Genomic DNA, 12,765 nt, shown 5'->3' on the forward strand with positions numbered 1-12,765 from the left:
GACTGTCCTTCTCATCCTGCACTGTGTCTCCCTGCTTGTTTTAGAGCGTACCACACGCGAAAGAATTTTTGGGAGCATTCATGAGTGGTAAAGTGAACTGCCTGGTCTGTATTCTTTGGATAATTTGATTCTGTTTCAAGGTTGGTGTTAGTGCAATGTATTTAGTTGCTGATTTTCTGTTAGAAGATTTGTATCTATTTGCGATTTGTTTTTGTTTTTATTTTTTTCTAAAAAAATCCTAAATGTGATGGCGGTGTGTGTAGGCTTGCGCTTGGCTGTTGGTGTGTGTGGACTGGCACTTGGTTGGTGGTGTGCGTGGAATGGTGCTTGGCTGGCGGTGTGCGTGGTCTGGCGGTGTGCATGGACTGGTGGTCTGCGTGGACTGGTGCGTGGCTGGTGGTGTGCGTGGACTGGAGCTTGGCTGGCGGTGTGCGTGGAATGGTGCTTGGCTGGCGGTGTGCGTGGACTGGTACTTGGCTGGCGGTGTGCGTGGACTGGTGGTGTGTGTGGACTGGTGCTTGGCTGGTGGTGTCCGTGGACTGGAGCTTGGCTGGTGGTGTGCGTGGACTGGAGCTTGGCTGGCGGTGTGCGTGGAATGGTGCTTGGCTGGCGGTGTGCGTGGACTGGTACTTGGCTGGCGGTGTGCGTGGACTGGTGGTGTGTGCGGACTGGTGCTTGGCTGGTGGTGTCCGTGGACTGGAGCTTGGCTGGCGGTGTGCGTGGATTGGCGATTGGCTGCCGGTGTGCCTGGACTGGCGATTGGCTGGCGGTGTGCCTGGACTGGCGATTGGCTGGTGGTGTGCCTGGACTGGCGCTTGGCTAGCGGTGTGCATGGACTGGTGTTTGCCTAGCGGTGTGTGTGGACTGGTGCTCGGCTGGCTGTGTGTGAGTAGTGACTTTCTGCTGGTCACTACACACACTGCTAGCTGAGTGCCACTCCACGCAATCCATCAGCCTGTGTAGTTGCTGTGTCTGGATTGTGGGCGTGTGAAAGTGATGGGCCCTTGAATGGCGCTGTGTGCTGGTGTGAGTTTTGTTATGTGATGGGCCCGCGGCTGGCAGTGTGAATAGTTTTGTATGTCTCACACGTATGAAAGTTGTATGAATGGCCTGTAAAGAGGTTGGTGCCTTGTCGTGGCTTTACAGCTCACGAGCTGTGAGTCAATGGTTCAGTTTTTCGCCCTTTCAATTATTACCAGTGCATTTCATTTATGTGAAATCACTTGCTAATACAATTGTATCTACTGAACCATCACTCACCCTCGTGCCAAATCCAACCAGTATGTGTGTGTGCTTGCGGATTAGATGGCTGTGCAGTAATATTTGTCTTTCTGAAGCAGGGTGTACCTTGTCCCTTTTTGGTGAATTTTGTAATGTGTTGCTTTTGTGCCTGGTGGTGCGAATGGTCTTGTTTGTATCACGTATGAAAGGTGAGAGAATGGCCTGTAAAGTGGTTGGTGCCTTGACGTGGCTTTACAGCTCACGAGCTGCGAGTCATTGGTTTGGTTTTTTGTGAATTTAATTATTGACAGTGCATTTCATTTTTGTGAAATCTCTTGTTAATAAAATTTAATACACTGAACCATGACTCGCCCTCGTGCCAAATCCAACCAGTATGTGTGTGTGTTTGAGGAATAGATGGTTGTGCAGGAATCTTTGTCTTTAGTTTCTCTGCCAAGGTACACTTTCCATGCAAGAATAACCCACCAACTGTAGATATTGTCGAAAACCCATGGGAGTTCATGGTGATGTCTCTCTTGTGAATTCCCAAAAAATTTTTATCCCCAATGTCCTGCAAACCTCAAAATGTCTGCCACATTTTCTTTGCAATATTATTCCAAAATTCTCACGCTGTAGGAACAATAGTTAATCTGGTTTTGCAAGGGGGGTTACTTTGGTTTTTGGCCCGGTGCTCGGCGGCCATCTAGGGAAACCTACCAAACCCACACATTTCTGAAAACTAGACACCCGGCGGCTTCCAAGGAAGTATGGCTTGCGTGGATCCCCCAACGTTTCTTTACCCAGAATCCCCTGCAAACCTCAATTTTAGCTGAAAAAATCACTTTTGTCACACATTTTGGGGTGGGAAAGTTGTGGCATCACCGGGCTCACACAAATTTACCACCACCCAGCGTTCCCCTAGGTCTCCCGGTAAAAATGGTGCCTCACTTGTGTGGGAGGCCCAAGTACCCGCGGCAGGCAAGGGCCCAAAACGCAGTGATGCGACATCAAAATGGCCTATCGCAAAACCACCTGGTTTTGCAAGGGGGGTCACTTAGGTTTTTGGCCCGGTGCTCGGCGGCCATCTAGGGAAACCTACCAAACCCATGCATTTCTGAAAACTAGACACCCGGCGGCTTCCAGGGAGGTATGGCTTGCGTGGATCCCCCAACGTTTCCTTACCCAGAATCCCCTGCAAACCTCAATTTTAGCTGAAAAAATCACTTTTTTCACACATTTTGGGGTGGGAAAGTTATGGCATCACCGGGCTCACACAAATTTACCACCACCCAGCGTTCCCCCAGATCTCCCGGTAAAAATGGTGCCTCACTTGTGTGGGAGGCCCAAGTACCCGCGGCAGGCAAGGGCCCAAAACGTAGTGAGGCGACATCAAAATGGCCTATCGCAAAACCACCTGGTTTTGCAAGGGGGGTCACTTTGGTTTTTGGCCCGGTGCTCGGCGGCCATCTAGGGAAACCTACCAAACCCACGCATTTCTGAAAACTAGACACCCGGCGGCTTCCAGGGAGGTATGGCTTGCGTGGATCCCCCAACGTTTCCTTACCCAGAATCCCCTGCAAACCTCAATTTTAGCTGAAAAAATCACTTTTTTCACACATTTTGGGGTGGGAAAGTTGTGGCATCACCGGGCTCACACAAATTTACCACCACCAAGTGAGGCACCATTTTTACCGGGAGACCTGGGGGAACGCTGGGTGGTGGTAAATTTGTGTGAGCCCGGTGATGCCACAACTTTCCCACCCCAAAATGTGTGAAAAAAGTGATTTTTTCAGCTAAAATTGAGGTTTGCAGGGGATTCTGGGTAAGGAAACGTGGGGGGATCCACGCAAGCCATACCTCCCTGGAAGCCGCTGGGTGTCTAGTTTTCAGAAATGCATGGGTTTGGTAGGTTTCCCTAGATGGCCGCCGAGCACCGGGTCAAAAACCAAAGTGACCCCCCTTGCAAAATCAGGTGGTTTTGCGATAGGCCATTTTGATGTCGCCTCACTACGTTTTGGGCCCTTGCCTGCCGCGGGTACTTGGGCCTCCCACCCAAGTGAGGCAACCATTTTTACCGGGAGACCTGGGGGAACGCTGGGTGGTGGTAAATTTGTGTGAGCCCGGTGATGCCACAACTTTCCCACCCCAAAATGTGTGAAAAAAGTGATTTTTTCAGCTAAAATTGAGGTTTGCAGGGGATTCTGGGTAAGGAAACGTGGGGGGATCCACGCAAGCCATACCTCCTTGGAAGCCCCCGGGTGTCTAGTTTTCAAAAATGTCTGGGTTTGGTAGGTTTCCCTAGATGGCCGCCGAGCACCGGGCCAAAAACCTAAGTGACCCCTCTTGCAAAACCAGGTGGTTTTGCGATAGGCCATTTTGATGTCGCCTCACTACGTTTTGGGCCCTTGCCTGCCGCGGGTACTTGGGCCTCCCACACAAGTGAGGCACCATTTTTACCGGGAGACCTGGGGGAACGCTGGGTGGTGGTAAATGTGTGTGAGCCCGGTGATGCCACAACTTTCCCACCCCAAAATGTGTGAAAAAAGTGATTTTTTCAGCTAAAATTGAGGTTTGCAGGGGATTCTGGGTAAGGAAACGTGGGGGGGATCCACGCAAGCCATACCTCCCTGGAAGCCGCCGGGTGTCTAGTTTTCAGAAATGCATGGGTTTGGTAGGTTTCCCTAGATGGCCGCCGAGCACCGGGCCAAAAACCAAAGTGACCCCCCTTGCAAAATCAGGTGGTTTTGCGATAGGCCATTTTGATGTCGCCTCACTACGTTTTGGGCCCTTGCCTGCCGCGGGTACTTGGGCCTCCCACCCAAGTGAGGCACCATTTTTACCGGGAGACCTGGGGGAACGCTGGGTGGTGGTAAATGTGTGTGAGCCCGGTGATGCCACAACTTTCCCACCCCAAAATGTGTGAAAAAAGTGATTTTTTCAGCTAAAATTGAGGTTTGCAGGGGATTCTGGGTAAGGAAACGTGGGGGGGATCCACGCAAGCCATACCTCCCTGGAAGCCGCCGGGTGTCTAGTTTTCAGAAATGCATGGGTTTGGTAGGTTTCCCTAGATGGCCGCCGAGCACCGGGCCAAAAACCAAAGTGACCCCCCTTGCAAAATCAGGTGGTTTTGCGATAGGCCATTTTGATGTCGCCTCACTACGTTTTGGGCCCTTGCCTGCCGCGGGTACTTGGGCCTCCCACCCAAGTGAGGCACCATTTTTACCGGGAGACCTGGGGGAACGCTGGGTGGTGGTAAATTTGTGTGAGCCCGGTGATGCCACAACTTTCCCACCCCAAAATGTGTGAAAAAAGTGATTTTTTCAGCTAAAATTGAGGTTTGCAGGGGATTCTGGGTAAGGAAACGTGGGGGGATCCACGCAAGCCATACCTCCCTGGAAGCCCCCGGGTATCTAGTTTTCAAAAATGTCTGGGTTTGGTTGGTTTCCCTAGATGGCCGCCGAGCACCGGGCCAAAAACCTAAGTGACCCCCCTTGCAAAACCAGGTGGTTTTGCGATAGGCCATTTTGATGTCGCCTCACTACGTTTTGGGCCCTTGCCTGCCGCGGGTACTTGGGCTTCCCACACAAGTGAGGCACCATTTTTACCGGGAGACCTGGGGGAATGCTGGGTGGTGGTAAATTTGTGTGAGCCCAGTGATGCCATAACTTTCCCACCCCAAAATGTGTGAAAAAAGTGATTTTTTCTGCTAAAATTGAGGTTTGCAGGGGATTCTGGGTAAGGAAACGTGGGGGGATCCACGCAAGCCATACCTCCCTGGAAGCCGCCGGGTGTCTAGTTTTCAGAAATGCATGGGTTTGGTAGGTTTCCCTAGATGGCCGCCGAGCACCGGGCCAAAAGCCAAAGTGACCCCCCTTGCAAAATCAGGTGGTTTTGCGATAGGCCATTTTGATGTCGCCTCACTACGTTTTGGGCCCTTGCCTGCCGCGGGTACTTGGGCCTCCCACCCAAGTGAGGCACCATTTTTACCGGGAGACCTGGGGGAACGCTGGGTGGTGGTAAATTTGTGTGAGCCCGGTGATGCCACAACTTTCCCACCCCAAAATGTGTGAAAAAAGTGATTTTTTCAGCTAAAATTGAGGTTTGCAGGGGATTCTGGGTAAGGAAACGTGGGGGGATCCACGCAAGCCATACCTCCCTGGAAGCCCCCGGGTGTCTAGTTTTCAAAAATGTCTGGGTTTGGTAGGTTTCCCTAGATGGCCGCCGAGCACCGGGCCAAAAACCTAAGTGACCCCCCTTGCAAAACCAGGTGGTTTTGCGATAGGCCATTTTGATGTCGCCTCACTACGTTTTGGGCCCTTGCCTGCCGCGGGTACTTGGGCCTCCCACACAAGTGAGGCACCATTTATACCGGGAGACCTGGGGGAACGCTGGGTGGTGGTAAATTTGTGTGAGCCCAGTGATGCCACAACTTTCCCACCCCAAAATGTGTGAAAAAAGTGATTTTTTCAGCTAAAATTGAGGTTTGCAGGGGATTCTGAGTAAGGAAACGTGGGGGGATCCACGCAAGCCATACCTCCCTGGAAGCCGCCGGGTGTCTAGTTTTCAGAAATGTCTGGGTTTGGTAGGTTTCCCTAGTTGCCGGCAGGGCCAGGGTTCAAAAACTACAGCTAGTCACTTTGCCAAAAAAGGGTCATTTTTCACTGCAAAATTGAGGTGTGACCACGTTGCGTTTTGCGCCGTTTCCTGTCGCGGGCACTAGGCCGACCCGCACAAGTGAGGTACCATTTTTCTCGTAGGACTTTGGGGAACGCGGGGTGGGTGGAAATTTGTGGATCCACGCAGATTCCAGAACTTTCCATCCCAGAAATGTGGGGAAAATGTGTTTTTTTGTCATTTTTTTACGTTTGCAAGGGATTCTGGGTAACAGACCATGGTGGGAGGCAGTCAAGTCACCCCATCCTGGATTCCCCTTGGTGTCTAGTTTTCAAAAATGTATAGGTTTGCTAGGTTTCCCTAGGTGCCAGCAGGGCTAGGGTTCAAAAACTACAGCTAGTCACTTTGCCAAAAAAGGGTCATTTTTCACTGCAAAATTGAGGTGTGACCACGTTGCGTTTTGCACCGTTTCCTGTCGCGGGCACTAGGCCGACCCGCACAAGTGAGGTACCATTTTTCTCGTAGGACTTTGGGGAACGCGGGGTGGGTGGAAATTTGTGGATCCACGCAGATTCCAGAACTTTCCATCCCAGAAATGTGGGGAAAATGTGTTTTTTTTGTCATTTTTTTACGTTTGCAAGGGATTCTGGGTAACAGACCATGGTGGGAGGCAGTCAAGTCACCCCATCCTGGATTCCCCTGGGTGTCTAGTTTTCAAAAATGTATAGGTTTGCTAGGTTTCCCTAGGTGCCAGCAGGGCTAGGGTTCAAAAACTACAGCTAGTCACTTTGCCAAAAAAGGGTCATTTTTCACTGCAAAATTGAGGTGTGACCACGTTGCGTTTTGCACCGTTTCCTGTCGCGGGCACTAGGCCGACCCGCACAAGTGAGGTACCATTTTTCTCGTAGGACTTTGGGGAACGCGGGGTGGGTGGAAATTTGTGGATCCACGCAGATTCCAGAACTTTCCATCCCAGAAATGTGGGGAAAATGTGTTTTTTTTGTCATTTTTTTACGTTTGCAAGGGATTCTGGGTAACAGACCATGGTGGGAGGCAGTCAAGTCACCCCATCCTGGATTCCCCTGGGTGTCTAGTTTTCAAAAATGTATAGGTTTGCTAGGTTTCCCTAGGTGCCGGCAGGGCTAGGGTTCAAAAACTACAGCTAGTCAATTTGCCAAAAAGGGGTCATTTTTCACTGCAAAATTGAGGTGTGACCACCTTGCGTTTTGCGCCGTTTCCTGTCGCGGGCACTAGGCCGACCCACAAAAGTGAGGTACTATTTTTCTCGTAGGACTTTGGGGAACGCGGGGTGGGTGGAAATTTGTGCATCCACGCAGATTCCAGAACTTTCCATCCCAGAAATGTGGGGAAAATGTGTTTTTTTTGTCATTTTTTTACGTTTGCAAGGGATTCTGGGTAACAGACCATGGTGGGAGGCAGTCAAGTCACCCCATCCTGGATTCCCCTGGGTGTCTAGTTTTCAAAAATGTATAGGTTTGCTAGGTTTCCCTAGATGCCGGCAGGGCTAGGGTTCTAAAACTACAGCTAGACTCTTCGCAAAAAAGTGTAAATTTTCAGTGTGAAAATGTGGTGTGTTCAGCTTAGGTTTTGAGCCACTTCCTGTCGTGGGCACTATGCCTACCCACACAAGTGAGGTACCATTTTTATCGGGAGACTTAGGGTAGTTCAGATTTGTAAAGCAACTATTACCTATTGATTTTGGATGCATTTCTCCCTTCCAAATGAAAGACATTGTGTAAAAAAAAAGTCATTTTGAAAAATGACCAATAATTGTCATGCAAGTATGAGTATTCCCAATTTCGAAAATGTGCAAATATGCACTGTTTCTAAACTCTGTAATTTGTTCCCATTTCAGAAATACATAGGTGTCTTTCATACCGATTTTTCCATGTATACATTTTCCCACAATAATTGCTATATACCCGGAACAAAACAAAAAAACATTACAAAATGCTGCTCAGTTTTTCACTCTGGGTTCGTTGGGCTCTTGGTGAACCTACAAGTCCTATATATCCCCACAACCAGGAAGGTCCAGTGGATGTAACGGTACATTGCTTTCTAAGAGATGTGATAATTAGAAGAAGTTACAGGTGAAAACGTTGACTCAAAAGGTTGCTTTTTTCAACTAATTTTTAATTTTTCCTATATTTAACTGGTAGTTTCTATAAAGAAACCTTGATGGATCTACACAAATGACCCCTTGCTGAATTCAGAATTTTGTCTACTTTTCAAAAATGTATAGCTTTCCAGGATCCATTATTGTTTTTGTACCCATTTCTACCATTAACTGGAAGGAGGTTGAAAGCACAAAAAATAGCAAAAATAGGGTATGTCCCAGAAAAATGCCAAAACTGTGTAAAAAAATGTTGGTTTTCTAACAAAATTCTGTCATTGCCTAAAAGCTGGAGAAATGGTGATTTCAGCCCCACAAACCCTTTTTTGATACCATTTGCAGAGAAAAACCCAGAAGCTTTAATTTGCAGCCCGTTTTTCCCATTTTTCACAAAAAAAAACAAAATTTTGCTGTATTTTGACTAATTTCTGGGAACCCTCTAGGAGAATCCACAAACCCTGGGTACCTTTAGAATCCCCAAGATGTTGGAAGAAAAGGACGCAAATTTGGCGTGGATACCTAATGTGGTCAAAAAGTTACAGGGGCCTAAGCGCGCACTACCCCAAATAGCCCAAAAAAGGCTTAGCACAGGAGGGGAAAAGGCCTAGCAGCGAAGGGGTTAAAAGCCAAAGATGCGGAGATAAAAATATCGCCCTATCAACAACAGGGTGCAACATGCAAAATTGCATGTTAGCACCCTTTTTCACTACGCTTCCCTTTGCATCTCTAATGAGATGCAAAGTGGGCGTTCCAGAGCAAAATAATAGGAGAAATGTCGCTAAGCGACATTTCTCCTATTATCAAGCTTCACGCTAACCCTATTGGAGACAAAAAAAGCAGCGCTAACCACTGTTAACGCTGCTTTTTTACATCTGCTAATTTTCAGACTTAGCCATGTAATCCAATGGGAGGAGGATTACATGGCTAAGTCCACCATGGGCTATCAACAAGGATATCCCTATCCTTGTAGTTTTATCGCTGCATTACCAGCGATAACCTCCAAAAATGCAGCAATCGCGGTTAGCGTTGTTAATAACGCGATAACCAGGCGATATTATCCAGCGATAGCGGGCGTTAAAAAAATTAACGCTAAGCGCCTTTAGCGTTAATTTTCCCTGTTCCTTGTTAATATGCCCCATAGTGAATAACTATTTCCTGGATCTGGTCATCAGCTCCAATCTATCTTGTTATAAATCGTTTTTTTTTTATAAATGTCCGTGTTTGTTGTTTTCGCAGGAAAGAGAAATATGGCAATCAGTTAGTAACAGATGTGTTTAGCATGACATCAAGGTTTTCCCTTTGCTTATGGTATGACCACACCGCAATCTATTTCTACGACACAAGCTCGCTGTGTTCATAGGTATCAAACTAAGATCACTTCACTTAGTTTACCAAATGTTTGTTACCCCAACCCATCTTGAGTAATCTTCCTGCTTCTTAAAGCCACAATCAATGTGTGATTGAAACACCTACACCTGTATTTTTTAAATATAACCTTAAGACTGAAAGAAATAGCCACAAAATCGCGTCCTACCCCTGACGCTCATTTTCCATCTGCGCGATCTATGCCCCGACCTCATTGCCCAAGTCCTCACTCTTGTGCAGAGCATATTCAGTTCGTCTGTGCCGGTCACGTTACAGATCCTGTTTCTATTTCCACACCTCTTCTTTTTCATCAGGTCACTGGCTGGCCAGACCTTTTCACCCCACGCCTTTTCTTTGCTCTCTGCTGTATCCGGCATTTCCCTCCCTCAGTATCTTCCATATATCAATCAAGCATTTTTATTTATTTGCTCCCACACTGTGCCCCACGTTTCCTTAGACTCACCCTTTAGTCATTAAGTTCACATGATACCAAAACTTTATTTCTACCCATTGGGACTAAGCAAGGGTTTAATTCCAACAATGTTTTATTTTCAAATCTGTATATAGTGCTCTGGACTCTAAATAAGTAAGCAATAAAGGTGAGACCCAGATACAAACCAATATGTAACCAGTGGTGCTGGAACTGTGTGAGAGTGGGGGGACTGGCCAGCGACATCAATATACTGCAGGCCTAGGTTCCTGAAAACTTCAAATGATACTTGAAGCACAAATGTCTTCTTGAGACTTTTCCTTTACTGCAAAGACTGGGTGGGGGTGGGATATGTGGGGGTTGGGGGTGGGGTTAGTAGTGAAAAGTGCAATTGTGATTTTGGGAGCACATAAATATAAAGCTAAAATTTAGGGAGTAGATTATTGTCCTGAAATTTGCACTTGGATCGAGACTCTAACAGTGTGTAAAAATACCACACTTGACCTGACAGAATTTTAAGGAGAAATCCTGCAATGTTAGTTTTGCAGTTCTCAACAGAGGAAAGCATTTTTTATCACCATGTTACCCCTCATTGCGAGGTGTATAACTCCCACTAGGTAGGTGAAAACTGCACTGCAGCTGTATTTACTGGGTGAGGTATTACCTTTTCACATACCATAGGTCTCATGAGACCCACCTTGTTTCAGAGTCGATAATATTTTTTAAGTAATTGTAATGTTTGGTTTGTATAACAAGCGGATGTTTTATGTACATGTGTGCTATAAACACTGACATACTGCAGCCTTGCTTTTGCCCCACTTTCCTGTACCCAATGAAGAGTGTCACTCTGGTCATGTTACATTAGGCCTTCACTTTTGAGTCCTAGAAAAAAAATGCAAACACTTTATTTAAACAATTATCAGCAGCAAGTAAGAAAAAGCTCTCTGACATTTGACAATCTGATTTTGAAACAAATATCACTTGCATGACAAATATCCAATCTTCTCTTTATTTTTCATTTTCAAAGTGAATTCCGTCAAAGGTATCTGGGGTGCTGCTTGCATCTCCTGCACCCCCAGTTCCAGCTGTTTATTTCCTATGTAAACAATACTTTTACTATTTCTTCATCTCAAACTATGAGAGTGAGCTGTGGCTGCCTCCCTTCCATCACATCATCTATCTGAAGGTCTTCAGAGACTCCCTTACCTTTCCTCGAGGGTAGCATCAACAACATACTTAAGTAAATTCTTCTCCACCAGTGTTTCTAAGGTGGACTGATGTCATTCTCTCAATCTTCTGAGGTAAATTCCTTTGCTTCCTTTTTATTTGCTCTTCTTCCTGAGATTGATCAGACTCCGTAATGTTTAATACATTTCAAGCAACATTCTCCAATAACTGCTCCCCCAACAGGATTTCTCCAATGACTTTCTCTTCAGTGGAAAGGCCCTCTGTTAATTTCGGTCGATCTAGAGCAACCTTCTCAATTAACTCCTTCCCGTCAAGCGTTTTTTCACTGTTATTCCCCAAAATGGAAACTGTCTCTCTGCTCTCTGACACATCTGCAACCAACTTCTCAGATAAGTGCTCCTTCGCTGGGTTTTCTTCAGTGTCCTTGTTAAGACTATAAAAAGACTCTGTACCCTCCAGGGCAACTCCAACAAAATGTTCAGTTAAATCTTTCCTATTGGAGATTTCTTGGATGTCCTTTGATGGAGCAGAGGGGTCTTCTTTAACTTCTGGGGGAACCCCCTTCATCTTCTTCCCACTTCTCCTCTGGCCTTGGAAAGAGGGCAGTGTCACACTGGGCTCCAGGAGATTCAGCACAGACAGTTTCTGTATGATCAGGTCAAGGAAACCACTGAGGGGAGAAGGGACTCAAAACCAAAGAACGAAAGGTGGAGAAGGAGAGTGTTAAGAAAGAGCGGATATGTAGGTGTGCCAGACCTAGAAGAAGAGGTCTAGAAAGATGTGTGAGGTTCTTCTCACTTACGCAGCAATACAATATGTCATACATTAAGACACAAAGTCACTGCAATTAAAAAGCTGGATTTTCTTTCGTAAATAAGAAGCATCTTACCTGGTTAGGGTGCATGTGTGCTTATGACCCACTTGTCATCTTATATTCTTGCTATTAACGTATAGGGTTCCTGAGCTATTTTTGGGGTTGCACATTCCTGTGTTCCTCTGATTTCTTACTTTTACATTCCTTCAACCAAAAGGGGTGTGAAGGATCCCTTCACTTGTCATTGTTCACCGTTTGAGGAAATTTCAGTGAAGGAGACCTCACAGCTGTATATTTCAGGCTTTGTGGAATGTATCCCTACTAGTCTCACTACACTGCAGACATTGGACAGTGCAACAACTCTCTATTGATGGAAACCTGTGTGTCTTGGCACAATACAAGAGTGCTCAACCTCAGCTGGTGCAATTAGGGCTCTCCCTGTCATTTTGTAACAGCCAGTGCAATTCTCTGTCAGTTTTGAGATCACAGTCTTTCTTTTAACCACCTGTTTTCTACAAGTAAAAGCTGCACACAAGTTGTGCATTGTGTTGGTACACACTGGGGCTTATTTACAAGCCCTTTGCGCCACTTTTACGTCATTTTTAACATGGGAAAATTGACGTACGGGTGGCGCATGGGGCATGTAAATCTTCCCCACTGTATTTATTTATTTAATTTACATTTTTCTATAGAAATTTTCACCCAGGAATAGTTATCAGGGTGCTTTAGTTTTCTAATAACTTTGGAAACAGATGTCACGTCTTAGAAGCAATATGCTTTCTTACGCAGCTCAAAAAATTGTCATGGAGTTGTCCCAGAACTTACATACATACATTCATACGTAAATCATCATCAACTTTCTTCAAAAGAAGCGTTGAGGTCTATTGAATAAAGAAATGTTGAGATCAATTGAATAAAGAAGTGAAAAGCTAGCACCAAAGCTGATAGTGGGACAAAAAAGTGGTAGAAACCAAAAAGGTTTTTGTGGATCGAGTGAAT

The 12,765-nt window shown here is 46.4% G+C and overlaps 1 protein-coding gene across 2 annotated transcripts in view; it reads right to left on the reverse strand.

Annotated features, from left to right (window-relative positions):
- Positions 1 to 10,760: 10,760 nt before the first annotated feature.
- LOC146857835 (uncharacterized) overlaps positions 10,761 to 12,765 on the reverse strand; it is a 346,446-nt gene continuing 344,441 nt past the window's right edge. For both annotated transcript variants that reach the window (XM_085648523.1, XM_085648522.1), the window contains exon 23: positions 10,761 to 11,597. In XM_085648523.1, the coding sequence (XP_085504649.1) occupies positions 11,139 to 11,597 (459 nt within the window). In that variant the 3' untranslated portion in view covers positions 10,761 to 11,138. The remainder of the gene's footprint in view (positions 11,598 to 12,765) is intronic.

Source organism: Triturus cristatus, chromosome 3_2 (genome assembly GCF_964204655.1).
Source record: "Triturus cristatus chromosome 3_2, aTriCri1.1, whole genome shotgun sequence".
NCBI classification, from domain to species: domain Eukaryota; kingdom Metazoa; phylum Chordata; class Amphibia; order Caudata; family Salamandridae; genus Triturus; species Triturus cristatus.